Raw genomic sequence first — 25,387 nt, 5'->3', positions numbered from 1 at the left:
AAATCATGCAATTTCTATATCATCTTCCGCTCCAATGTCATCATCGTCTGATGAGGATGGTGGATAATCATCTTCCGTCTCTACTATTGGAGGGTTGTGTAATGCAGCCTCGTCCGCCTCGCCATTCGGATCAACTAAATTTGTCGGGTCGTCATTCGTTATGACATCAAGCGGATGTTCTGCACTATCATCTTGGAAAGCTGGAACAGTTGTTTCAGGCATGTCTAGCTCAGAGCGAGCTTTTATCTTGCATACTGCCCACCAATCTTTCTTGTCCCGCTTTTTGCTAGGATAAGGTAAGTAATGTACTTGGTCGGACTGTTCAGCTAAAATGAAAGGTTCATATTTGTTGTATCTCCTTCTGTGATTAACATCCACTATGTTATACCGAGGATGGACTAACATACCAACCGTTTTTGTAGGATCAAACCAATTACATTTAAATAAAACCGTCCTCTTTATTGGTAGAGCTGGATACTCTAACTCAATAATGTCAGTCAACACTCCATAAAAGTCGCTTTCAGCTGGGCCGTAGAGTGATCCTTTTACACAGACTCCGCTATTCATTGTGACCCGATCCTCCCCATATTCTTCAGTATTGAATTTAAACCCGTTCACACAGTACCCCTTGAATGTTTTGACCGATCTAAGCGGTCCCTTTGCAAGACTTAGAATATAGGGATTGGTACTGACAGTTGGGTCTTTCACCTGTAGCACAATTATTATACGGATCAACACGATAATATAATATACAACTACGACGGTAAAACAACATTAATACTTACATATTGCTCGAACCAAAAGGCGAATTCCCTCTCCAATTTGACTACGACTTCGGTCTGTGTAATTTCGGGGTTGAATTCATACAACTCGCCTTCAAAAACTCTTTTTACAAGAATACGAGCGAATTAATACAATTTGTATCAAATTCTTCAATACTGAACTTAAATTTGTATATTAAGACTTACTCTCTGTAAGGTTCGATTTCAGGCAATTCAAAAGGATGTAGCTTCGGGCAGCAACATATTCAGCATCATCCAGATATCTGTTCCGACAAGCACCTACAGGTCGCCCTTTTGGTTTGAAAATATTTAATCTGTCGAAATCATCATCAACGTCCATTTCGCAAACTTCATTTCTTTGCATCCGACATGGTACCATCGGATCACCATCCTTGAAATAAAAAGATGCAAATTTTGCTGTTTCCTCCAGTAGATATCCGCTGCTAATGCTTCCTTCCACTCTGCCTTTATTCGAAACCTTATTTTTGAGTTTTCTCAGGTATCTGCATAATCATATAATTAGTTAATTTACCTAATTATCGGTTGACGAAATAGAACTTTAAATATATCACCTTTCAAACGGATACATCCAACGATACTGAACAGGTCCTGCCATCATAGCTTCGTATGGAAGGTGTACGGGGAGATGTTCCATCGAATCAAAAAAACTCGGCGGAAATATACGTTCCAACTTGCACAGTATCTTCGGGATATCAAACTCTAATCTCTGAAGATCTGCCTTTTTCAGCGATGTGGCGGTTAACTCTCTGAAGAATATACTCAACTCTGTTAAAGGCTCCCACACTTCTGCCGGAAGAAGCTCCCGAAGAGCAATTGGCAAAAGTCGTTGCATGAAGACATGACAATCATGACTTTTCATGCCCATCATCTTTAAACTGTTTAAATCAACGCACCTAGACAAGTTGGACACGTAACATTGAGCACGGTATTGAAAACGTTGTCAAATACATTTTTCTCAATATGCATGACATCGAGATTATGCCGGATCACATTTGTCCTCCAATACGGTAAATCCCAAAATATACTTTTTCGGTTCCAACCACGGCCTTTAGATAGTTCATCATTCGTAGCCTTAGCATCATTCTCATAGGCCCTCTTAAACCCCAAACCGTCCACCTCTGCTAACACTTCATCTCCAGTCCTCACACCTCCAAATTGATGTCTAACTTGTTTGCCTTTTCGGAATTCGGTAACATTCCGACGGAAATGGTGACCTGTAGGTAAAAACTTTCTGTGGCAATCAAACCACGATTGTTTTCCACTCTCGGGCAACGTGAAAGCCTCAGTATTTTCCATACAATACGGACATGCCAATCTTCCTGATGTGCTCCAACCGGACAACATTGAATAAGCGGGAAAGTCATTAATTGTCCACATAAGCGCCGCCCTCATTTGAAAATTCTGCCGTTTTTGAATGTCATATGTCCGGATTCCAGATTCCCACAACTGATTCAACTCCGCTATTAATGGCTGCAGGAAAATATCCATATGGTTTTTTGGATTACCGGGTCCCGGGACAAGTATTGTTAGAAACATAAACTCATCCTTCATGCACATGCCAGGAGGCAGATTATACGGAGTCACAATAACTGGCCAGGAAGAATAATTTTTCCCAAAACTACCAAACGGTTGAAACCCGTCAGTACATAAGCCTAGCCTGATATTTCTTGTTTCGTCAGCAAAATCTGTATGCAACTCACTGAACCGTTTCCAAGCCGGAGAGTCAGAAGGATGACACATCTTCTCGTCTTCCATTTCATGTTCAGCGTGCCATGTCATATGTTTAGCTGTGGCTTTGGAAGCGTACAATCTTTGCAGCCTCGGAGTTAAAGGGAAATAAAACATTTTTTTGTACGGAACGTTAGCCCTTCTTTTGGCCGAATTGCTTTTCGTTACAGGTTTCCACCGAGGAAATGTGCAAACTTTACAGTGGGTTAAATCCTCGTCCGCCCCCCAGTAAATCATACAGTTGTGGAAACAGCAATCAATAACCTCGACCGGCAACCCGAGACCTTTCACCAGCTTCTTGATATTAGCAAAAAATTTCGGCATTTTGTTGTTCTCTGGAAGCAGTTCTTGTAATAAACGGCAGGTGTCATCAATCAAAGATATCGACCCCTGATGTCGACACTTAATATCCAAAATTTCAACAGATGCGGACAGGGGTGAGTGTTTGCTATTTCCGGGCCATATTTCTTCTTCTGCCGCACTCATCATATCAAAAAAATTCCGAGCTTCGTCATTCGGGGTCTCTTCCTCAAAAACTTCGGGACCAGCAGCATCAATAACCATTCTCTGGCCATAGTTTAAATCTCCCCCTCCCTCATTATAGTAATCGTATTCATTAGCCGGCTGCTGAACTACAGGAGGGACATTCACCTCACCGTGGTGAATCCAGACATAGTAATCTGGAACAAACCCAGACTGCAAGACATGTAGTTTCACAACTTCGACATCTCGAAAATTTGTATTTCTACATTTTGTCCTAGAACATGGGCATTTTATCTCTTCCCCACTCATACACTCGGGATGTTGTACAGCAAAATTCACGAACTCTTCAAGATTAGGGAAAAAATCAGGCGGCAGGAAGCCTCTGTCATGTCTCGTATACATCCAACTGCGGTCTGGATTCATTTCTGGAGGACGTACAATTAGGTACTGGTTCATAAGCTCAATGTAGCAAAGTCAATGTAATTGACTGCTAAAAGGGTAGGGTCCTATCCCATTCGCAAAACTGGCGCCCCATAATTCGATCACGATATATGCATGAATACGGAAAAAATATTCGGCAGCCTTCCGGCGTCGTTCCCCAGGTGCATTATATAATATAGGGTGTGTAACGCTAATTATATATTCCGTAAGGAATAAGCGTTACACAGCCTATATTAAATAGCCACCCGGAGAACATACGCCAGAAAACTACCAAATATTCCTATACCATATCCATACATATATGTTTTTTCGTGATCAAATTACGCAGACGACGGCAGTTTTACGAACTGTACACACGTACAATCCCGTGTCGTTCAATCTCTTGAACACACGGGACGGGTTTCTACGGCTAGGTAAGATTTTATTCGGTGGGAATAAAATCTTTGTTAATTAAATTTAACAGTTGTTCAATTTACTCTAACTAATTAATTAAATTGAAATACAAAAAATCAATAACACTTACTTGTTGAAGAGCAGAACCGCAAATGAGAGGACTCCTGAGAACGGTCGGTTTAGTGCGAAAACAATCTACGGCTATCAGCGCCAAAATCCTACGGTTTAAGTTTTTCATTAGTTTTTAATATTTAAAAAAAACCGGCAGCATTTCCCCTAAAAATGAGCATCACCCATTTTTCAGGGAAAGCCTGCAAGTAAACAATACGTATTCCAACATAACCAACAACTTATTTCATCTCAATGTTTTTCCAATAAAGCATATTGTTAATAAATTACGCTAATTTCATTTAATTAACATAAATTAAAATTATAGGTTGCCTTATATTACAAATTAACTAACTTAATTTAACAAAATTAAACAAGATTAAACAATACAATTAATCTATTAAAATATTTAACCTAAAATATTTTGAATTTAACCTAAATTCAAAAATAATTGAATTAACCTAATCATTCAAAATTTAATCAACTTAAAATTAAACAATGTAATTAACCTAGTCATTTATAATTTACAAAATCTAATCAATTTAAAATTAAACTATTTAATTAACCTAATCAAATAACCCAAATTTACATAATTAATATAGAATAACCTAAATTTAATAATTTTAGGTATAAAATTAACATTAATGTATTAACTAATTATAAATTAAATAACCAATTAAATAACCTAAAATTACAATTTAATTTTATTAAATACCTGGACTGTAACGGAAGACAGTGGCGGCAACGGTGGCGGCAGCGGTGGCGGCAGCGGGCGGGCTGGAAATGGGCAGCCAACAAAATAAAAAAAAAACCTAAAATTGTTTTATATTAAAACAAACTAATAAAAATAGAGAAGAATACATACCTGGATCGGAAGCGGCAGGCGGAAGAAGGTGGACGGCGGTGGCACGGGGTCTACGGCGGTGGCAGCAAAATTGACGGCGGGAGAAAATAAAAAGGGCAAGGACGGCGGTGGCGGGGGGTCTGAACTGGACGGCGGTGGAAGGGGTTCTGAACTGGAACGGCGGCGGGTCTGAACTGGAACGGCGGCGGGAGAAAATAGAAAGGGAAAGAAAAGAGAAACGAAGAAGAAAAGGAAAGAAAGGGCTTCTGCCCGTTTTATTTTACTGAGATTAGCGACGGACACAATCCGTCGCTAACCTCAGTAAAAATGAAACGCAGCGTTTCAAGGGTTATAATTACCGACGGATTAACATCCGTCGCTAATTTCAGCCCTTGAAACGCTGCGTTTAAAGACACAATGAAATTAGCGACGGAATGTTGGAATCCGTCGCTACGTTCAGTGTACAAATTTGGCGGGCTAGTTCCCGCCAAGCTTTTTGTGTGAATTAGCGACGGATTGCATAATCCGTCGCTAATTTCAGTGGGAAAAATTGGCGGGTTGGTTCCCGCTAAGCTTTTTGTGTAAATTAGCGACGGATTGCATAATCCGTCGCTAATTTCAGTGGGAAAAATTGGCGGGTTGGTTCCCGCCATGCTGTTTTGTAGAATTGGCGACGGATGACCCATCCGTCGCCAATTCCGTCGGTAATGAATAGAATTAGCGACGGATGATGAGTCTGTCGCTAATTTCGGTCGCCAATCTGCTGATTTCTAGTAGTGAACTTGTTATGTGCTTGGAACGTAACGTGTAACAAGAGAACCAAAAGCTATTTTCTCTCGGTCAAAGTGGTAGTCAAGCTCGATATGCTTTGTTCGAGCATGAAAAACTGGATTAATGGACATGTGAAGAGCGCTGATATTATCACAAAACAGTTGAGGAGCATTAGGAAGAGAAATACCGATATCACGTAAGAGATATGTAATCCATGTCAACTCAGCAGTAGCAGACGCCATAGCCCTATATTCTGCTTTTGCCGTTGATCGAGAGACCATGGGCTGTTTCTTTGAAGCCCAAGAAATGCAATTGGCACCAAGAAATATGCAAAACCTAATAATGATGCGCCTTGTGGTGGAACAACCTGCCTAATCAGCATCGCAAAAAGTAGATAACGATAATGAACTTTGAGAAAGAAAGCGAATTCCATGAGAAAGAGTCCTCTTAATGTATCTTAAAATACGCTTGACCTGTCTTAGGTGAGATACTATCGGGGCATGCATATATTGGCAAACGCGATTGACAGCATGAGTAATGTCTATTCTAGTGACAGTTAGATATTATAAACCTCCGACAATGCTTCGATATGATGTAGCATCAACAAGATCATTATCATTGGATGTAGAAGTTTCCTTACAAGCCATTGGAGTAGAGATGGAAGATGCTTCGATCATGGAAGCCCGAGAAAGAATATCACGTGCATATCTTGACTGAGATAAAGACATGCCGCCTGCAAATTTATGAGCTTCAATACCTAAGAAAAAATACAGAGGACTTTAGTCTTTAATGACAAACTCACGACTTAGGTGAAGAATAATTTGCTCTAATAGATGATCATCACTAGCGGTAAGAACAATGTCATCGACATATAGGAGAAGAATGATTGTTCCTTGCTCAAAATTAAGAGTAAAAAGGCTTGAATCAGCTCTACCTCAACAAAAACCCATTCGCAAGAGATGAAGAGTGAACCTATCAAACCATGCACGTGGCGCTTGCCGTAAACCGTAAATAGATCGATTTAAGCGACATACATGATTTGGATGAACCGAATCAAGGAACCCCGGAGGTTGTTTCATATAAACTATTTCTTTCAGTTGACCGTGAAAAAAAGCATTTTTAACATCAAGTTGTCGAACTGACCATGATAGTGTAGTTGAAATAGCAAGAATCAGACGAAGAGTCACTGGCTCCAAAACTAGACTGAATGTTTTAGAAAAATCAACTCCTGGAACTTGAGAAAATCCTTGAGCAACAAGACGAGCTTTAAACCTCTCTAAAGACCCATCAGAGTTCAATTTTATCTTAAATACCCATTTAGAGCCAACCACATTTGGATTAGTTGGACATGGAACCAAATCCCATGTCTTGTTCTTCTTAAGAGCTTCCAATTCATCACACATAGCAGCATACCAATGTGAAATTTTAAATGCCTTTTTGACTGATTTGGGTACTGAAATATCTAGAGCTATAACATGATTAGAGGAAAGAGTGGTACCATTGCATGAGCATGATTGTTGAAACTTGTTTGGACATCACCCGTATGTTTTCCACTACAAGTTCTTGTTTGTATAGGATGGACAGAAGTTGAGCTTGAGTTGGGCGATGGTGGGGGAACGCCGTAATGGATCGATATGGAATTAGGAGATGATGAAGTGGAATTATCTAATGGGATCAAATCTTGTGAGGGTGGTGAATAGGAAGGTATTGGTGTGGTTAGTGGACTTTCTAAGTAATGTTGGATTCTTGAGGTTTCTTCAATTATCAGTATGATAGCTCCTTTAGTTGCTTCAGTCATAGGTGTTGGGCTAGGAGTTGTGGTATGGAGCGGTAACGATGAAGCATTCTCAATTGTGATTTTGGAGTTGAGGAAGGTTTTGAGTCTTTAGAGTTGTTAACAGCTGAGATCTGCGGAAAATTAGAAGATTGAATCCACTCATCAGAATCTGGATATGAGCTTATCTCCCTCTGTGAGTCAAGACTAATAGACAAATGAGTAAGATTAGTATAAGGAAAAAAATATTCATCGAACGCCACATGACGCGAAATGTACATCTTTTGTGTTGGTGTTTGGAAACAACGATATCCTTTATGAGATGGACTATACCCAAAAAATACACAGGGAGGTGACCGTGGCTGAAGCTTGTTGGAAGTGTAATGCCTCAAATATGGAAAACATCTACAACCAAAGATCTTGAGAAAAGAATAGTCAGGATTCCTTTGAAAAAAGACGTTTAAATGGTGATTCTAATCGAGAACATGCGTAGGCAGCCTGTTGTTCAAGTAAACAGCTGTAGAAAAGATTTCAACCCAAAAGCGCATTGGTATGTTGGCATGTATGAGCATAGTGAGACCTGTTTCTACAATATGACGGTGCTTTCTCTCAGCTACACTGTTTTGCGCTGGAGTATGAAATACAACGATGTATACCACATTTATATAGGTGTTCAATAAATTCATTGTTTGAGAATTCTCCTCCACCATCAATTGAAATTTTTTGATTTTAGCATCAAACTGATGTTCAATCATCTGTTGGAACTTATAGAAACCTGATTAAAAATAAGATTTTCTTTTCAATGCATAAAACCAAGTGAATCTATTAAAATCATCTACAAAAATAACATAGTATTGAAAGAATTGCATGTAGAAAACAAGTGCAGGACCCCATAAGTTACAATGGATTTTCTCAAAAGGATACTTGCATGTTCAGTATTTAAATTGAAAGGTAATTTGCAACTCTTTCCCATTTGAAAACTATTGCATAAATTTGGTGTTTTTCTCCAGGAAGAAACCTTAATGATTTCTTTTGAAGCCATACGCTGTAAAATACGAGAGTTTAGATGTCCCAACCGCTGATGCCAGATAGTATCTACAACCTCGTTATTTTTTAAGCTCAATAATGCATGTTCAACACCTCCTTCAAGAGAGTAAAGCTTGCCTCTTCTTGTTCATTTAGCAAGAATCTTTTTAGTTAGTGGGTCCTTAATAAAAAAAACCAGAAGATGAGAACTCAAAAATACAAGAATTTTCATCAGTGAGTTGAGCAACAGATAACAAATTCTTCTTTAATTCAGGAACCACTAGAATATTATTCAGTTTAAGCGAATCAATAGTCAATGATCCAGTATGTGTAATTGGGAGAGGAGTTCCATCACAACTATATACTTTCATATTTCCTCGGTATGAAGAGCGTGAACGGATCAGATGTCATATGTGATGTCGCTCCCGAGTCAGCATAAATATTTGAGTCTTCTTCTATAGGTAGTGATAAGAGCAGCGAAAGCTTGGGGTAAATCCTCACTTTGATATGCATAATCAAATTTGTAGAAACATGATAAAGCAAAGTGACCACTAATGCCACAAATTTGACAAATACCTATAGTTTTGGTTGATTGTGCAGCTGGTTGGATATTTCTCCTTTGATTAGTCCCACGGTGAGCATGTGGATTATTGTTGGTGTAAAAGTTTCTATTATTTCCACCGCCATGTCTGTTGGATGAGTCAGATCTATGATTGTTGTTATATGTACCAGTTCGAAGAAAGCCTTTGCCTCTCGAACTGAAATTTCGACCACCATTATGTCTGCCTCGTGCTCCTCGTCCTCTTTGAATAAAGAAAGCTTGTTCAAAATTTAGAGCTTTAGCTTTGTTTTCTTCTTCCTCCATTGTGAGTTATTGATCAAAGCCTTGAAGACCCATAACATATTGATTAAAAGACGGATAGGGAGGTTTAGATTGGACAACCAAATTATAGGGTATGTATTGAGATTCTAAGACCCTTGATAATTAAAAAACTTTCTTCTAACGGTTGTTTTATAGCAGCAAGGTTGTCATATGTATTTTTAAATTTCTTTACAAAAGCATCCAGAGATTGAGTTCCGTGTCTAACGGAAAGCTGATTTTTAAGTTGCATTTCCTTCTCTTTGGTAGATGCAAGAAAGTGCTCTTTAAGACACTCTCATATTTGCCGAGTAGTGTTGCATCCCACGACGAGACCGAGAACTTCCTCTGCCATGGTTCCTAAGAGCCAACTTGTGAGAAGGCCATCATTGTTAATCCATATATTGTATTCAGGATTAATCTCTTCTTCATTACCATTTTGAATTATTTCGGAAGGTGCTTCTTCCGTAAGGTGATGTAACAATTGAGCAGTACGTATGAGAGGACTGACTTGTGATTTCCACAGCAAAAAGTTGGAATAAGAAAGTCTGACAGAAACCAGACTAGTCATTTGATGGAAATTTTGAATTGTTAATGAGTGATTGTTTTTCTTCATGGGAGCCATGAGAAACAAAAGCTAGAAGAATGATTTAATCAGATGCAAAGATTGTTCTGCTCTGATACCATGAAAGATTAGAGTGTTTGAGGGTATAATTGTATGATATCTAAAAATGTAGAAACCCATATTTATATAAGAATAGGTACAAGATACACATCTCAATCTAAGATTATAAGAATCAAGCAATTACAAAAGTTTAGGCTATAAGTGTGGCTAATTATTTTGACATTTAGTAGTTTCCTTATTAATGCTGATTTCCTTGATACATGGGATGTTATTTCCTTCTGAAGATTAAACTCTATCAAAGCAATCTCAATATGCTTGGAATGTTCATGGAAGACTGAATTATGTGTAAGCTGAATTGTTGATTGGCTTTCACAATAAATCACAACGGTGTTGGATGAAATTGTTGAAGATCTTTAAGCATATAAAGCGGCCCCAACAATCCACAAGTCAAGGAAGCAAAAGTTCCATATTTCTTCCTTGGAGCTGGATCTAAAGGTGCTAGATTACGTTTTAGATTTCCGAGAAATGGGCGACTTTCCAAGAAAAACACAAAATCCAGTGATAGATTTGCGAGTATCTATGCCAGATGCCCAGTCCAAGTCTAATTTTTTTCTCAATGTAAGACTAGAATTGGAGACAAAGAAAAGGCTACATCTTTGAGATCCTTTTATGTAAATCATCTGAGCTGCTGAAAAATGAACTGTAGTAGGACAATTTAAATATTAAGAAAAATGTTGTACACAAAAGATATATCAGGTCTTGAAAATTTGCAACCTGATTGATTATGACTCTGGAAATTAGAATTTGCAGCTTGTGGAGGATGTGTGTATCTTCAACAATGCGGAATATATCAATTCTATGCCCATCAGGACAACAAGAACTAATGATAGGGTAATATTGCATTATTCAACCAACAATTTCTTTTCGGTGTGAGGAGCATATCGCTTGGAGATGAATAGTAGGTGGCCGGCAGGTAGCTCAGGTGGGGGGTCAAATAATGAGGTCCAGGAATGGAGAAATATATTGAAGATAAACATTCCTCGGAAGATAAAGCATTTTGTGTGGAGGGTTTCCAATGATAGCCTTCCTACGAAGAGCGCGTTGCTACACAGGACAAAAATTGGCGATGGGCTTTGCTTAAGATGTGGAGAAAAAGAAACCATTGACCATGTTTTTAAAGAATACCCTTGGGTTAGAGGGTTTTGTTTCGGCTGCTCTTTTGGAATGGATACTCAAGGACTGCCACAAATCGGTCTTTTTATATAGGCAGATCAGTATAGCAGGGACTTGAGCTCATGTGATATGGATTTGTTCTAGAGAAATTTAGCCCAGTTACAGGTTTAGGCCTTTTTATTTTGAATATTACTGTGAGAAAAGTCTATTTAACAAGTTACGGTTACCAATTTTCATTTAAATTTACAAATTTTCCTTTGCATAAATATACTTTTAAAATCAACAAAATACAGAGCCCTTATTTAGTAAAATAAAGAACATTTTTAAAATAAAGAATGATATTTCTATTTTCACCCTAATGGACTCTCTAAATTTAATTTTAAATTTTTAAATTTTTATAGATAATAATAAAAATATTGAAATTAATAATATTAATTTAATGAATTTCTAACATAAATTTCTTTATTTAATTTATTTTTTATAAAAAATAATATTAATAATATATATTAATAATATAAATTTATTTTTATTTTTAAATTATTTATTTAGTTAGTTTTTGTATTAAAAACAATTAATATTATATTTTTAAATAAAACTAATTAACTTACTTTTTGAAGATTTAAAAAATAGAGAGTCCATTGGACCTTTAATTTATTGTCAAATTCTTTAAATTAAAGAGTTTGGCAATTTTAAAAAGTTCTTTAGAGATGCTCTAACATCCACAATTCTCTAGCATGTTCTCATATATCTTAAATTTTGCAAAGATTCTTGCCGGATTTCTCTCCATCAATTCATTAATCAAATCTTTTCCATTTTAGTTTGAATTTAGGTTGAAACAAATTTGATATGGCGAAAATTAGGTTTTCCACAAATCAATCTCCTATAAAATTAAAATTTGTCGTCGTCCGAAGAAGATGAAGAGATTACCGGCGTCCGATCCGAAGAAAGAAAATGATGAATTGAACGACGATGAGGATTTTATTTCGATGACTCGCAACAATTTTGCTGAAATTAGGTATAAAGGAGATTCGTTTGGAAGGAGGCGGCGGAGTTAGGTCGTATAAGGTGAAGCAATTATGGCAGAAGGAGGACGTGTGGGCGCGGAGGACGCAGGAGGCGGCAGAGTTATTCTAGTTCTACTTTTTTTATTTTGTTTATTATTCCAGATCTGCTTTTCTAAATGAGGCGGCGACGCTGTTCTGTAATGGAGGCGGTGACGCTGTTCTGTAATGGAGACGGCGGCTATTCTACTTTTTCGATGGAGGCGGCGGCTGTTCTACAATAATCCTTTTGATTTTTTTTTTCATGTTTTTTTCTTGTTTTTTTCACTTTGTGTATCTCTAATATTTTGAGTGTTGATTAACCAATGGTTAACCTTTGGTAAACCGTTGGCTGTTTTGCAATGATGCTCTTAATTTTCTAATATAAGTTTTTTTTCACATTTTGTATCTATAATGGTTTGTTGGTTAACCAGTGGTTTGCTAATGTTACACCAATAATTTTATTTTTAGTACACTTTCAGTAAATGTTGGGTTAAGCGTTTGGTAAACTTGTAATAAATTTTATTCTAAATATATCGTTAATGAATCATTAGTAAACCGTTGATAAGTTTGAATCGTGTATTTTTAACAAATAGTACTTTAAAAAAATTATTTTTAGAATACCGTTAGTGAACCTTGAGCAAACCGTTGATAAATTTATAATTAATTAATTTTTAATAATTTTTTAGTAACTTATATTGTGCGTTTAAAACATAAATTATGTTTTAGTATATCGTTAGTAACCTATTAGTATACCGTTGGTTAACCAAAATCATATTTTTGAGATTAAAAACAATGAACCATGATTTTTTTTTAAAGTGAACCGTGATTTTCAAATAATGTTTACAAAATATTACCATTGATTTTGTTTAAATTTAATTTTTGAAAGATTTTAATTGATTTTATTTGAAAAGATCTTTAATTGCTTTTATTTTGAAAAGGTTTTAATTGATTTCATTTGGAAAGATTTTAATTGAAAAGATCTAATTTATTTGGAATGATCTTATTTGTAGGAGAGTCTTCACTTTCATCTAACTAACATTTCTTATATAATAATTATTGTATTTTTATAATTAACAAAGTATACTTTTGCATAAAAAAAATGGATCCCGTATTTTTCAATTTTGAAAGTATAACTAGTATTCTTTAGAATATTTTACTATAACATAGGTACTTGTTAAAAAAAACCCTAGGTTATGTGTCGGACTACTTGGAATGCTAGAAATCAGCTTTGTTTTAACAAGAATGATATTCCAGTCGATTTTTGATAGGTTTTGGTTGTAAAACATTAAATGACTTCTTGGAAGCTAATAAATGCACGGAGAATAAAACGAGCACTGGAAGGAAGCACTGGACCAGACCGTAGACAAATTGGATAAAACTTAACGTGGATGCTGGATTAGCGAGACACGGCAGCTGGGGTTCGGGTATGGTTTGCAGAGATCATGAAGGGGAAACAATTGTTGTGGGCAATAGAACCAGGCCAGCTGGTCTTCAAATTATAGAAGGAGAAGCTCAAGTAGTTTTATGGGGATTGCAGGTAGCGAAGGATGACTCTCTCAGCAGGTTGGAGGTGGAATCAGATTGTTCTCAACTGATTGCTGCTTTGAACCATAATCTTAAATATCTTAATGAGCTTGGAGTCATTCTAGAAGAGATCAGGAAATAGCGAAAAGTTTTGAAGGTATCGCTAGGAATTTTTTTACCAAGGTAATCAAATAGTTTAGCCCACAAATTAGCTGCAAATGCAGAGGTGTACTACAAAAAATACTAGAATTAGCAGCAAACATTTTTACTGCTAATAGTGCTAAAATTGTTACTATTAACATATAGCAACAAAAAAACATTGTGGCATGTTGCTGCCAATGAAACGTTGCATTAAGTAATTGGTAACAAAATTTGCTATAAAATACTGCTATAACTTAACTAATGGCAGCAATTTTCAAAATTAATGCTGCAAAATGTTTTTTAGCAGCAAAAAAATATTAGCTGCAAAAAAATTTGTTGCCAATTACAGAATTTCTTGTAGTGGTGGTTGATGGAGTGGTTTGGATAGAAGAGCTTCCCCATCAATGGTTACATATGTTGGAATGATGATTTAGTTGGCATTTCTATTAGAAGTAGCTAGTTTGTGTTTTTCCTTGCTGTGCAAGGTTATTGTCTTTTCATAAAATAACAACAACAAAATTTGAGCAAAAACAATTATCATTCCAAGTGAGTACTAGTAATTGCAAAATGATGCTATCTGATGATGTAATATGCCTTCTAATTGGCAATTTGGTGATGACTCAGATGTGGATATGCAATTTCATTAATTAAAATTAGCAATAATGGTTCATAACATACAACACTTGATTGTAAATCTGTGTGTCATTCAAGAAGATGTTAAGAAATTCTTGAACCATTTAACAGAATCTTTAGGGTATCTCTTGAGGTTGTGTTCAAAATCAACAAAGTAGAGACCAAATCTTGAAGTATATCCAGCTGCCCATTCCCAATTATCCAATAAAGACCAAACAAAATACCCTTTCACATTGCATCCATCTTCTCTGCAAAATTTACCAAAAACACAATAAAATTTTAGATTGCATACTTATTACTAGGGGTGAGCATTTGGTTGGTTCAGTTAAAACTGAACCGAAAACCCCCAAAACGAAACTGATCAAAAAGATATTTTAATCAAAACCGAACCAACCATAAAAAAAAAATTCAAAATCAAATCAAGTTGAAAGTGACTTTTTTGAAAATTTTGGCTAGCTCAATTAAAACCGATATAAACGCAAAGAAAAATTCAAAAATTCAAAAAATTGGTTATTCATTGAGTTCGGTTGATTTCGGTTTTCAAAATTCAAAATCGAAACTAAACTGGAAAAAAAAAACCAAAACCGAACCGACCTCTGATTATAAAGAACCAAATCGATCGAAAGTCATCGGATCGGTCGGTTATGTCGGCCGACTTAAAATTTAGCTCTACTTTTTACAATTGAATGCAAATGTAGTAGTAAAATGATTCATACTTAATAGAAGCTAGCAAGTTGGTTAAATAGTCATTGTGGTACTTGATCCTTTTCTCATCCTTTAGAGCATCTTTAATAGGAGTAAGCCGGTTATTAGGATCATCCATTCCTGAAAAATGAAAAGAGTAAAAGAAATCTCATAAAGCTATAATAGAACCAAATTGGTCTTTAGCTTGACTCATAGAAAAATTACCATTTTCTGTTATCATGATAGGAATGTTCCCATACTTGTTCTTTATGTAATTCATCAAGCTTCTCATCCCTCCAGGAACTATGTACAACCATATAGAGTATGCCTGTTATTCCAGGTAAGTGAAAATTGTTAGTCAAGTTCAGGAGTATAAACGAGTGGAGTCGATTCATGAGCTACTTGGTATTGACTCGCAAAATATTTTAAACTGGTTTGATATCAATTGAATTGAGTTCGAGCTACTCGAATCAATTGCCAAATCGAGTTCGAATATTAAGACACTTGGCTCGATAAGCTCACGAATTAATCAAGGTTTGATTACATCCCTAGTTGGACTAATAATTACATAAAGTAGTTCACTTCAGTTAGTTGCATACCCTGTCTGAAATAGGTGTCAACCCTCTGAATGCTGGAAAAAACAGGAACATAAATAGTATACTCAGTTAATGACTATTCTACTACAGTTGGTAAAAAACTAAAATTCTGTAGGGATTATTGGAAATTACGAATAGTTGTAGCGGCAGAGTCTGCCACAGAATCATTAAGGTTAATTGAGCCAGAATTATCTGATGCATAAAATGTAGTATAGTGATTAATTCCCACAAAATCCAATGATCCCTTAATAAGAGCAACCTCTATTTTGGAAAATGTTGGCAGCCGATCTTTGACTCTACTTTTCATTGACCTCGGATAATCCCCCAAGATCAAAGGTTCAATAAACCTATAGGCATAGCAGAAAAAATAAATGACAATATACCAAGTTCTTATAGTTGAGAAAATAGTAATTGTGGCAGTGACAAAACAATAGATGATTACCATCCAAGCTGAAAATCTTGTGCTCTTTGAGTTGCCTTTATGTCTTTTGTCGAATTGCTTGCCGGTGTGAACCATATTACGTCAAGTGATATGCCAATTGATCCGCGTTGTTTCGCCTGGAAAACACTTAGATGATATTAAAACCAGTTTGTGCTAATCTATGTTACACTAAAATGGAAACACTTCGAAACAGAAAACGTTGAAATGAAAAACGGTAAAATGATAATTTTTGTAAGAACATATTATAAAAAAAACGTTTTCGAGTATCATAACCATTTATATATGGAAATGAAACGCCAAAATATAAGACTCGACAAGTTTGTGTGCAATATAGCTGGTCAATCCAATTTACATGCATATGAAGCAGCACAATTGGTCTTCAGCACAGCAAATACAATGATACTATTCCTCTACCTTGTACTTTTTCCGATAAATATGTACCACAGTTGCATGAGTAAGAATCACATTGTGGGCAACAATGTAAGGTTCAGTTGTAGAATTTCCAGCTCTGCAGAGAAGACGCTGAAGGATGGAGCACCGTCCTGGAGCTTGGAGACCAACATCATACCCTTGAATGGTAAATGTGTGAGGCTCGTTGAATGTAATCCAGTGCTTCACTCTGTCACCAAATTCTTTAAAGCAAGTCTCGGCGAAGGCTGCGAAATCCTTTCTGCAAATGACTCAAGTCAAACAAGCAGAAACATAAAAGGTAAACTGTAACAGTACATATTCATAAAAAGTGAAAGTCATTTACATGATCTGTCGACTGAGCCATCCTTTATATGTGTCGTCCAGTGCCTGAGGAAGATCCCAATGGTACAATGTCACATACGGCTCAATTCCTGCATGTATCGTCTCCAGTGAAGATCATTTTTGCTCTAAACCATGTTTCTATTGAAAGTGTAGCAGCAGATTCTGATAGTCTATATAGCAAGAAACAGAAATACTGAAGCAAAAACAAAATGGGAATGCTGGAATGATATTTTTCTTACAAAGAATAGGTTTCATAAGCGTTTTCAGAAATGGAAGTAAAATGTTGTAATGTCGGACTTGAGAAGTTTACGTGCAGCAAAATTGACAGTTATTATCACCAAGAAAAAGAATTAAACAAATAGAATACCTGCAGCAAGTAAAGCATTGATGAGTTTGCTGTAATGATCAATTCCTGCCTGATTTATTGCTCCACTACCATCTGTATGAAACATGATAAGTTTCCATAATGTGATACATATTTGATGCCAAATCACAGTCTCTATCTGACAAACTTACTAGGATAAATTCGAGACCAAGAAATCGAAAATCTGTAGGCATCCATGCTCATATCCTTCATGAGTTGGATATCTTCCTGAATACCATGAATCATATATAAAAAGTTAAAATATTGATGCTAATACCTGAGTTTGGTTTTACTTAAGCACTCATAAGATAGATGAAATGGCAACAGAATACATACAGCAAATCTATGGTATTGATCGACCGCAACATCAGCATCGGTACGATCAATTACCTTGCCTGCAGGATAGCGTAACTTGATATGAATATGAAGATTGCAATTCACCATTTATCAAAATACTACATGAATGGAGGTAGAAGAAAATGTACAAGCAAGTTAAATATGTTTGTAACTTAGAAGAATTAGAGCAGAGAGGAGAAATAGTTTTTAATATTCAGAAGGAAAAAAATAGACAATCTTGTAAACGAGGCTGTACTATTAGAATTATCGCCAGCAAGGGCTGTCAATTTCCAACACGATTTACACACGATATGGAGTTAAGCGGGTTCGAGTTGAGCTTATACATAAATGTATCAATCCACTTATAACACGGAAAAAGTACAATTGCCTAATCAGCGAAAAATATGTTTGAACTTATTTGTTAAATGTGTTAATAGATTAACTTATTGTTTCTGACCCAAATATACCTATATTATATGACAAATAAGTTTAAACGTATAAAATGTTGAAAGTGGAAAAATTATAAAGTATTTTATTTATTCTGTTTTATTTATTCATCATTAGAGTAAAATGATTGTTATTCTTCTACGTGGAGAAATTAAAATTTATTTGCTATGAACAAATAAGAATTATGAGTGAGTGAATGAAAAGAGTTTATACCAAAAGAATGTGAAAAAGAGTCCCAAATACTTGGTCCCCTTCCATCCTCTTTCACTGCGCCTTCATACTGCAAAGGAAAAGTAAAAGTAATTAATTGATGAATACAATATCTTCATAAAGCATTTATTATGGGTTTAAAATCACCCACGGTTTTTAACTTGTAGGCCTTTCATCACTAATCTATACTATACTATAATTCTGAGCTCCTAAATTTTGTTTAACACAATTGTGACAAGTGGCAGTTTAATATGCTGACATGTGGACTGCCAAAATAAAAAAACGCTTCTAGACTCCTAAATGCTAAAACTCAAACGCTTCTTGCCTCCTGGAATTCTAAAACATTTATACGTTACACAGCTCTTCATTTACACCTGCATCTCTATTTAACTCACACAACTCCTCTATGTCATCTACTGCTCTATTCAATCTTCCACAGATTCAGCTTACACAAACAAACTGGGTATCATCTCAATTAATCGCGTTTTGGAGCTCTGATATCAGCCTTCTTATTAGTTCTCCAGGTACTTGTACTTGTACTCCTTTTCAAAAATTTCTTATTATATATGTAGCGGCCTTCTCCCATTGTCTAGCCGAATTAACGTCTGACTTTGAATCTTTAACATTTATGTTTTGCTAATGTAACTATTTTGCACATAAGGTGTTCGATTAATTGAACTGTAAAGGAATTTAAAAAAACTGTCAATTCCAGCCTTTTTATATTTATTGAAACGTTAGGTAATACGTATTCTTTCAATTCTAGCTATGAGACGACAAGCAAAATCATGAAAGTATCCTCTTCTTCGATACATTAGAACCTCAAGTTACTGACTTTGGACCCTATTAGGACTGAGTACATGATTTCGTAAAAAGTCATATAAAACTTAATCGCGCACTTCTTTTGTTTTGGATGCTAAAAAGATGTGTACAAATATTTTTCTTTTCGTCGCTTCTCGACTTTTATTGGCATCTAATGTTGAGTTTTTCTATGACATTACGATAAGAAAGCTATGTTTTTTGGTATGCCATTACGATAGGAAAGCTATGCTATCATGTATTTTTTTATTGCTTAGGAACCACCAGGTGATATTCCTGTAGTCCTCACCGGCCCAGATGATATAGATACTGTTGTTCAGTTACTTACCGAAGAAGCTCAAGCAGATGGAAAGAAATCTTCAGGTATAAAATAATGGCTTATAGATGTTATATATGATCATTCGGATTATTACCGTGCTGTTTTCTTAGCTGTCAGGATTCTCTTGATGTTTTGTTTTAATAGCTTGAGTTATTGATGTACAGGTACTATTGTGCATTTCTATAACCTTGGAGTTAGTTGTTACATATAAACTTTTAAGCTGCATTGCTTTCCATTAATACATATTTGAATTGAACAGGCAAGGCACTCAATTTTACTCTGACTTTCGTGACTCAGTTTGTAATTCTTGGACAGATATTATTAAAGAAATTATTAGGAACCCCGAAGAGTGCGGTTGGCTTACTTTTCCCATCTCACTAAAGCATATTTTTCTTCTTGTTATACTATATAGTACTAAAATGAAAATGTTGAAATAAAAGAACCAAAATGATGAAATAATAGTGTTTGGAGTTTCAATACAGTTTACAAAAATGTAAACAAAACATGTACCCATAACCCATATGTGATGTAGAGTTTTGCATTCACTGTGTTGTGTTTATAATGCCTTTTTCTGTGATTTAGTTTGCAAAAGAAGGTGGTTAAAAATGGAAAGCTTTGAATGATGGAGTAAGTTTCTTGTGGCTACTTTCTCTACTGGAGAAGCCTAATACTAATAAATTATATCAATAAATGATCTTGAACTCTATGATTTGTTTCAGGAGAAGAAGCTTTATTTGGATAAAGCTGCCGAGATCATGGCTGAGTATGTGAAGGCCTTGGAATAATCAAATGATGCTGATAATGAAGATGGTGAGTAGGAGGTGCATGAAGTACTTGATGAACAGTAGCAAATGATGCTGATAATAAATTTTTACTACTGGCTAGAGAATTGTAAATTTTAGTAGATACATATTTTGGGATGTTTGGATATTGACACAATTTTTGTTTTGGTTTTTGACTTGTTCAAGCATAACTTGTTATCAATAATTTGGCTTGATCTTCAATTTCCTTGCAAACATCAGCAAAATGTTAACTTAATATTATCTTCATATTTCAATTCAGATGATCATTGATAATGAACCTTTTTTTGTTATATCTTTAATTTTTATTTTGATCTTGTATCCATGTGATGTTTATGCTTGCTGATGATTAATTTGTGTAAATTTTAGCTCCATTGTACGTTGTATTTGAGTTATTTTCAGCTTTATGCCAAACCAGCTACATACCACACTTTTAGACCCAATAAATGGAATCATCATCTCCATTGTATATTAAATTTTAAATTTGTTTTATTTTCTCTTAAATTTAGATTTACAGTAGTACTTTGAGAATAACTGGGTTGCTATTACTTAAACCATATTCATTTTGTAATTTTGACATCCAAACTTCCATTTGTACTGGTGATTTCATTTCTAATTGGCTTAATGAATCTGAATTTTAAAAAAATTCCACTTTTATTAACACAAACTAAGTTTTTTAGTATATCAATCATAACCTTATTTATAGTATTTTATTAAAATTGTAGCCAAGTCTTCCCAATTAAAATAAATTAAGTATGATTTGATGACCTATTGAAGCTTCTCCTTTTTTTGTCAAAGTTTAAAACTTCATTAGATAATTAGTGTATCCACATGAGCTGGGAAAAAATGGGTATCATCAGAATTCTGCATTAATTAATGCGAATTCTAAAAATAAAACTTTTTAAAATTAATCAATAAATTATTTTAACTATATTAAATTTATTAATTTATTAGTTTAATTTAAATTTTGATCTTAAATTTACTGATTTATCAATTAAATTAAATAGGACTCTTAAAAACAATTAAAATAACATCGCATGAATTTAAATTATTATTAAAAATTATTAAAATTATCAAAATCACCCGCGCAAAGCGCGGGCATCGACCTAGTGTCTCTAAATTTTAATTGAGGAAATTACACCATTTACCAAAAAAAAAGAAAATAATTACAAAACTACATGTTGACTTTTTTCATTTACAAAAAACTTAATAATATTTACAAAAGTATAAAAAAATAAAAAATAATATCAAACATACGGTGTATACTGTGGGTATAATGTCAGTATACTAATAAACTAACATTATATCAACATTATACCAAAATTATACCAATATTATAAATACTGAGATATTATTAATATTAAATAAAAATTTACCAAAATTACATCAAATTGTATTCTAATAATTAAATTAATAATATACCAAAATTATACCAACAGTATACCAAGAGTGTACACATCAAAATATACTGAAATTTTATTATTACATCAACATTACACCACATCGCATACTAAATATTAACCTAACAATATACTAAAATTATACCAACAATATACAAATTCTCTAGTTCATTACCAACTATAGTGAAAAATACATATAAAAAAAATATACATGTTATGAACTAGAAAATATATATAAAAATTTATTATCGATAATACCGAAAATATATTGAAATTATACCAATAATAAACCAAATATTATTTTTAAGTTATCTGATTTATAGTTTTAATATTCCAAAATTATACCATAATTATACCGACATTATACAAATCGTACTTTTGTAATTAATTTTTATTTTTTCGTACTTTTGTAATTAATTTTAAATCAGTCGTATTTTTGTAAATAAAAAAAGTTTACAGGTACTTTTGTAAATATTTTTAAAATTTTAGGTACTTTTGTCATCGTCCCATTTTAATTTCGATGCAAAAACCCCATGAGCTTTGATTTGAAATCACAAAACTTCTTCCGTCCATTTTTCAGCTATTAATAGCTAACGAAAGCTTATGTGGCATTTCAAAAAAAAAAAAACACTCCACATCACCTGATATGTCATCGATGGAAGACGAACATTGGTTCATTTTCAGGCAAACCCAGCCGGGTTCGCCAAAGTGGGGAGGGCGCTGGGTTGTTTTTCTTTGGTTTTTAATTTTTTTGTTTTTTTTTTCTAAGAGTATTTTGGACATTTAAGATTTTTATGGTACCTTGATGACGTGACAGATGACGTGGTGTTGAATAATTATTTTATTTTTTTACATGCTAAGTCAGCCAAGGCAAAAACTAACGGTAGGAACGGTGGTGATTTTCAAATGGCAAAAGGCTCACTTTAGCCCTTAAGGTCAGAGCGAAAGAATTAATAAGACCCTGAGGTCGAAGTTGGCTCAATTATCTCCCCGAGGTTGTCCAAAGTGGTTCAAATCGCACAAAACTTTAACTCTGTTAGTTTTTTCCGTCTAGGCCCTCAAAGAAAATATTCAAAAACATCCTTAATGTTTAAATTATTTACCAATGTTATATTTATAAAGTTTTTTAATCATTTTCACCTTTTTCTTCAATTAAACCAATCAAAAAAATTAAACCTAATTAAATTTAATTAAACTAACTAAAATTAAAACAAAAATTTGGTTAAGCACCCCGATTTTTTCTCCGAATCTATTCAGCTATCAATTCTTTTTAACGACCGCCGGAAAATTTTTCCGGCGGTCTTCTCCGGTGGTTCTCCCATGGCAGAACAGCAGGCTGTTCTCCTTTGGGAAGAACAAATCTGTTCTTCCCAACCTGGGAAGAACATCGCTGTTGCTCTTCCCAGGATGGGAAGAACAGACCTGTTCTTCCCAACCTGGGAAGAACGCCGCTGTTCTTCCCAGGTTGGGAAGAACAACACTGTTCTTCCTAACATGGGAAGTACAGCGGCTGTTCTTCCCAACCTGGGAAGAACAGATCTGTTCTTCCCAGGTTGGGAAGAACAACACTGTTCTTCCCATGGGAAGAACAAGAAGAAATCTTGTTCTTCCCATGGGAAGAACAGTGGAGCGGAGATGACCGCCGGAAATAAATTCCGACGGTCGGTAAAAGAGAATGGTCAAAAAATAATACCGTTTTTTTTTATTAATTTTCTTTTTAATTTTTGTTTGGAATTTTTTTATTGAAAGTTATAGAGGTGTTATCCGGCGGGTGTGTAGCAGTGGGCGGGTGAATTAGAAAATCATAAAATATAACATATTGTTTCTTTTTTTATTAGATTTTTTATTTGATTTTTAATCGGAATATTTTTATTTGAATTTTGATTGGTTTTATTGAATTTCGAAGCGTTTAATTATGTTTCGAAGTGTTTAATTGAGTTTCGATTGTTTCAATAAATAAAAAAGAGGGTGAAAATAGTTTAAAAAAATCATAAATATAAAATTGGTAAATATTTTAAACATTAAGGATGTTTTTGAATTTTTTTCCTAACAGCCATGTCATCAGTTAGACAGAAGAAACTAACGTTGGTGCGATCTGAGCCAGTTTCGACAACGTCAGGGGGATAATTGAGCCAACTTCGATCTCAGGGTCTTATTAATTCTTTCGCTCTGACCTTAGGGGCTAAAGTGAGCCTTTTGCCTTTTCAAATCAAAGCTCAAAGAACTTTTGAATTAAAATTTAGGGGCGTAAACGAACCGAGCTGCTCGCATGACAGCATTTAAGATATGACGAATAATCCTTAAACAGTAACAATAGTAGAGAAGTTAGAGTGAAGTAACCTGAAAAGCAGAGGAAGCAGTTCCAAAAACAAAACCTTTAGGAAAACTTGCTCGATTAATCTGCTGCGTCAAGCTTGTCTGGGTCTTAAGAATAAACACTACCACTATAATAAGCCATGAATTAATGCTTCTTCTCATCACTACCATCTTCTCCTAAACCAATCTAAACACACAAAGAATTGTTTGTAGATATAAATGAGAGAAATGGGTTGGTTATATAAACAGAGAACCTGATTGAGATATACTATATAGAAAAACAAAATAATGCAAGAACAAATTTATGGGATGATGAGTAAGACTGGCTTGGATTTATATAGAAAGAATTTATTTGAAATTCGGTGATGGGTGGTGGTGATCAGTGGCTAAAGACGGCGGAGTGGTGGTGGTGGTGGGGTGGTCATTCAAATTTAAAAGTTTTTGGGTCTTTTTAGTTCAGCTGTTTTTTTATAATTAATAGTTGTTAAATGGTGCTAATAGCTTATGGACGTGTTTGATGAAATTTAATTAATTATTGTTATTTATATGTAACATGACAAATAGATTATATTATATATATTTAATAAAAAAAATTAAGTTTTTTTTTATAAAAAAGTAATATTTAATTTAAATTTATTTATATATATTTTTTGATAAATTTATAATTTTTTTAAAATGATTGAATTATATCTACTCTAATAATTTTATCTAATTTATAAATAATTAGAGTATTTTTAAAGAAATTAAATACTTTTGTATATTATAAAAATAGTATATTTTAATAGGGATAATTTTATCTAAATAATTTAAAACATTAAAATAACTATCAATTTTTGATAAAAAAAAAATCGAAATACAATTTTTTCTAACAGTAGTTGTTTAAGTTTAAAAAACTTTAAAAAAATTGTTAAAAAAAAATCACCAAACGCATAAATAGAACTTTTTAAAGAGTAAAAATTAAAAAAATTATCGGAAAGTTGAACCAAGAATCCTTTTAGATTGTTTGGGATTAAGTATTAGGCAAATTATACTACTGATTGCTCACTCATTGACTGCTTATACAGTTTTTTTCTTTAGTTTTCCCCATTTTTTTCTTACTAATCCCACTTGACACTCACCATTACAGATCGTGTATTAGTAGATCATGGATAATTGATTATTTTGGTATTCAAATTATTATTATTTTAAATTTTTGTGATTAAATTTTAATTTTTTTGTTTAATTGTTTAACTTTAATTTTATTTCAACAAGAGATTTTCCGGTCAAAAATATTCAAGTGGCAGCCAAATTTTTATTTAAAAAATTGTCATATATGTATAATTTGGCCTAAAAACTCCTTTTAAAATAAAAAATGCGCAATTTAATTTTAAATTTTTTTTCTATTTCATAATGGAGAATGTAATGCACGTAGGGGGCAGTGGCGTAGAAAAAGTCGGAATTAAGAGGGGCAAAATAGAAATTTTTTTATTTAATATACAAAATCTAAAATTTATTAAAATTAAAGGGGTCAATATGTAATAATTGTTTAAATAATA

General features: G+C 34.2%; 2 protein-coding genes across 3 annotated transcripts; both read right to left on the bottom strand.

Annotated features, from left to right (window-relative positions):
- Positions 1-3: 3 nt before the first annotated feature.
- On the bottom strand, positions 4-4,003 carry LOC130015688 (uncharacterized). The gene is made up of 7 exons (XM_056106332.1): positions 3,979-4,003; positions 2,309-3,439; positions 1,810-2,122; positions 1,355-1,696; positions 969-1,285; positions 786-874; positions 4-708 (listed from the first exon to the last, which is right to left on the bottom strand). Exons 2-7 carry the CDS (start codon positions 3,435-3,437, stop codon positions 4-6), a joined length of 2,895 nt encoding a protein of 964 aa, XP_055962307.1. The 5' UTR covers positions 3,438-3,439; positions 3,979-4,003.
- A 10,360-nt stretch (positions 4,004-14,363) lies between these two features.
- On the bottom strand, positions 14,364-24,255 carry LOC126686649 (beta-glucosidase 40-like). 2 transcript variants are annotated; one of them, XM_050380791.2, is made up of 13 exons: positions 23,877-24,255; positions 18,205-18,271; positions 17,545-17,603; positions 17,361-17,436; positions 17,212-17,283; positions 16,846-16,933; positions 16,506-16,761; positions 16,092-16,207; positions 15,782-15,996; positions 15,653-15,684; positions 15,279-15,381; positions 15,086-15,194; positions 14,364-14,617 (listed from the first exon to the last, which is right to left on the bottom strand). In XM_050380791.2, exons 1-13 carry the CDS (start codon positions 24,021-24,023, stop codon positions 14,443-14,445), a joined length of 1,515 nt encoding a protein of 504 aa, XP_050236748.1. In that variant the 5' UTR covers positions 24,024-24,255; the 3' UTR covers positions 14,364-14,442. The 2 variants fall into 2 exon arrangements, with proteins under 2 accessions (XP_050236748.1, XP_050236749.1); XM_050380792.2 differs by lacking the exon at positions 15,653-15,684 and having other exon boundaries at positions 15,909-15,996.
- Between the last annotated feature and the right edge of the window lie 1,132 nt (positions 24,256-25,387).

This window comes from Mercurialis annua, linkage group LG6 (genome assembly GCF_937616625.2).
Source record: "Mercurialis annua linkage group LG6, ddMerAnnu1.2, whole genome shotgun sequence".
NCBI classification, from domain to species: Eukaryota; Viridiplantae; Streptophyta; class Magnoliopsida; order Malpighiales; family Euphorbiaceae; genus Mercurialis; species Mercurialis annua.
The sequence above is the reverse complement of the archived record's forward strand: the minus strand, read 5'-3'. Positions and strand labels throughout refer to the sequence as shown.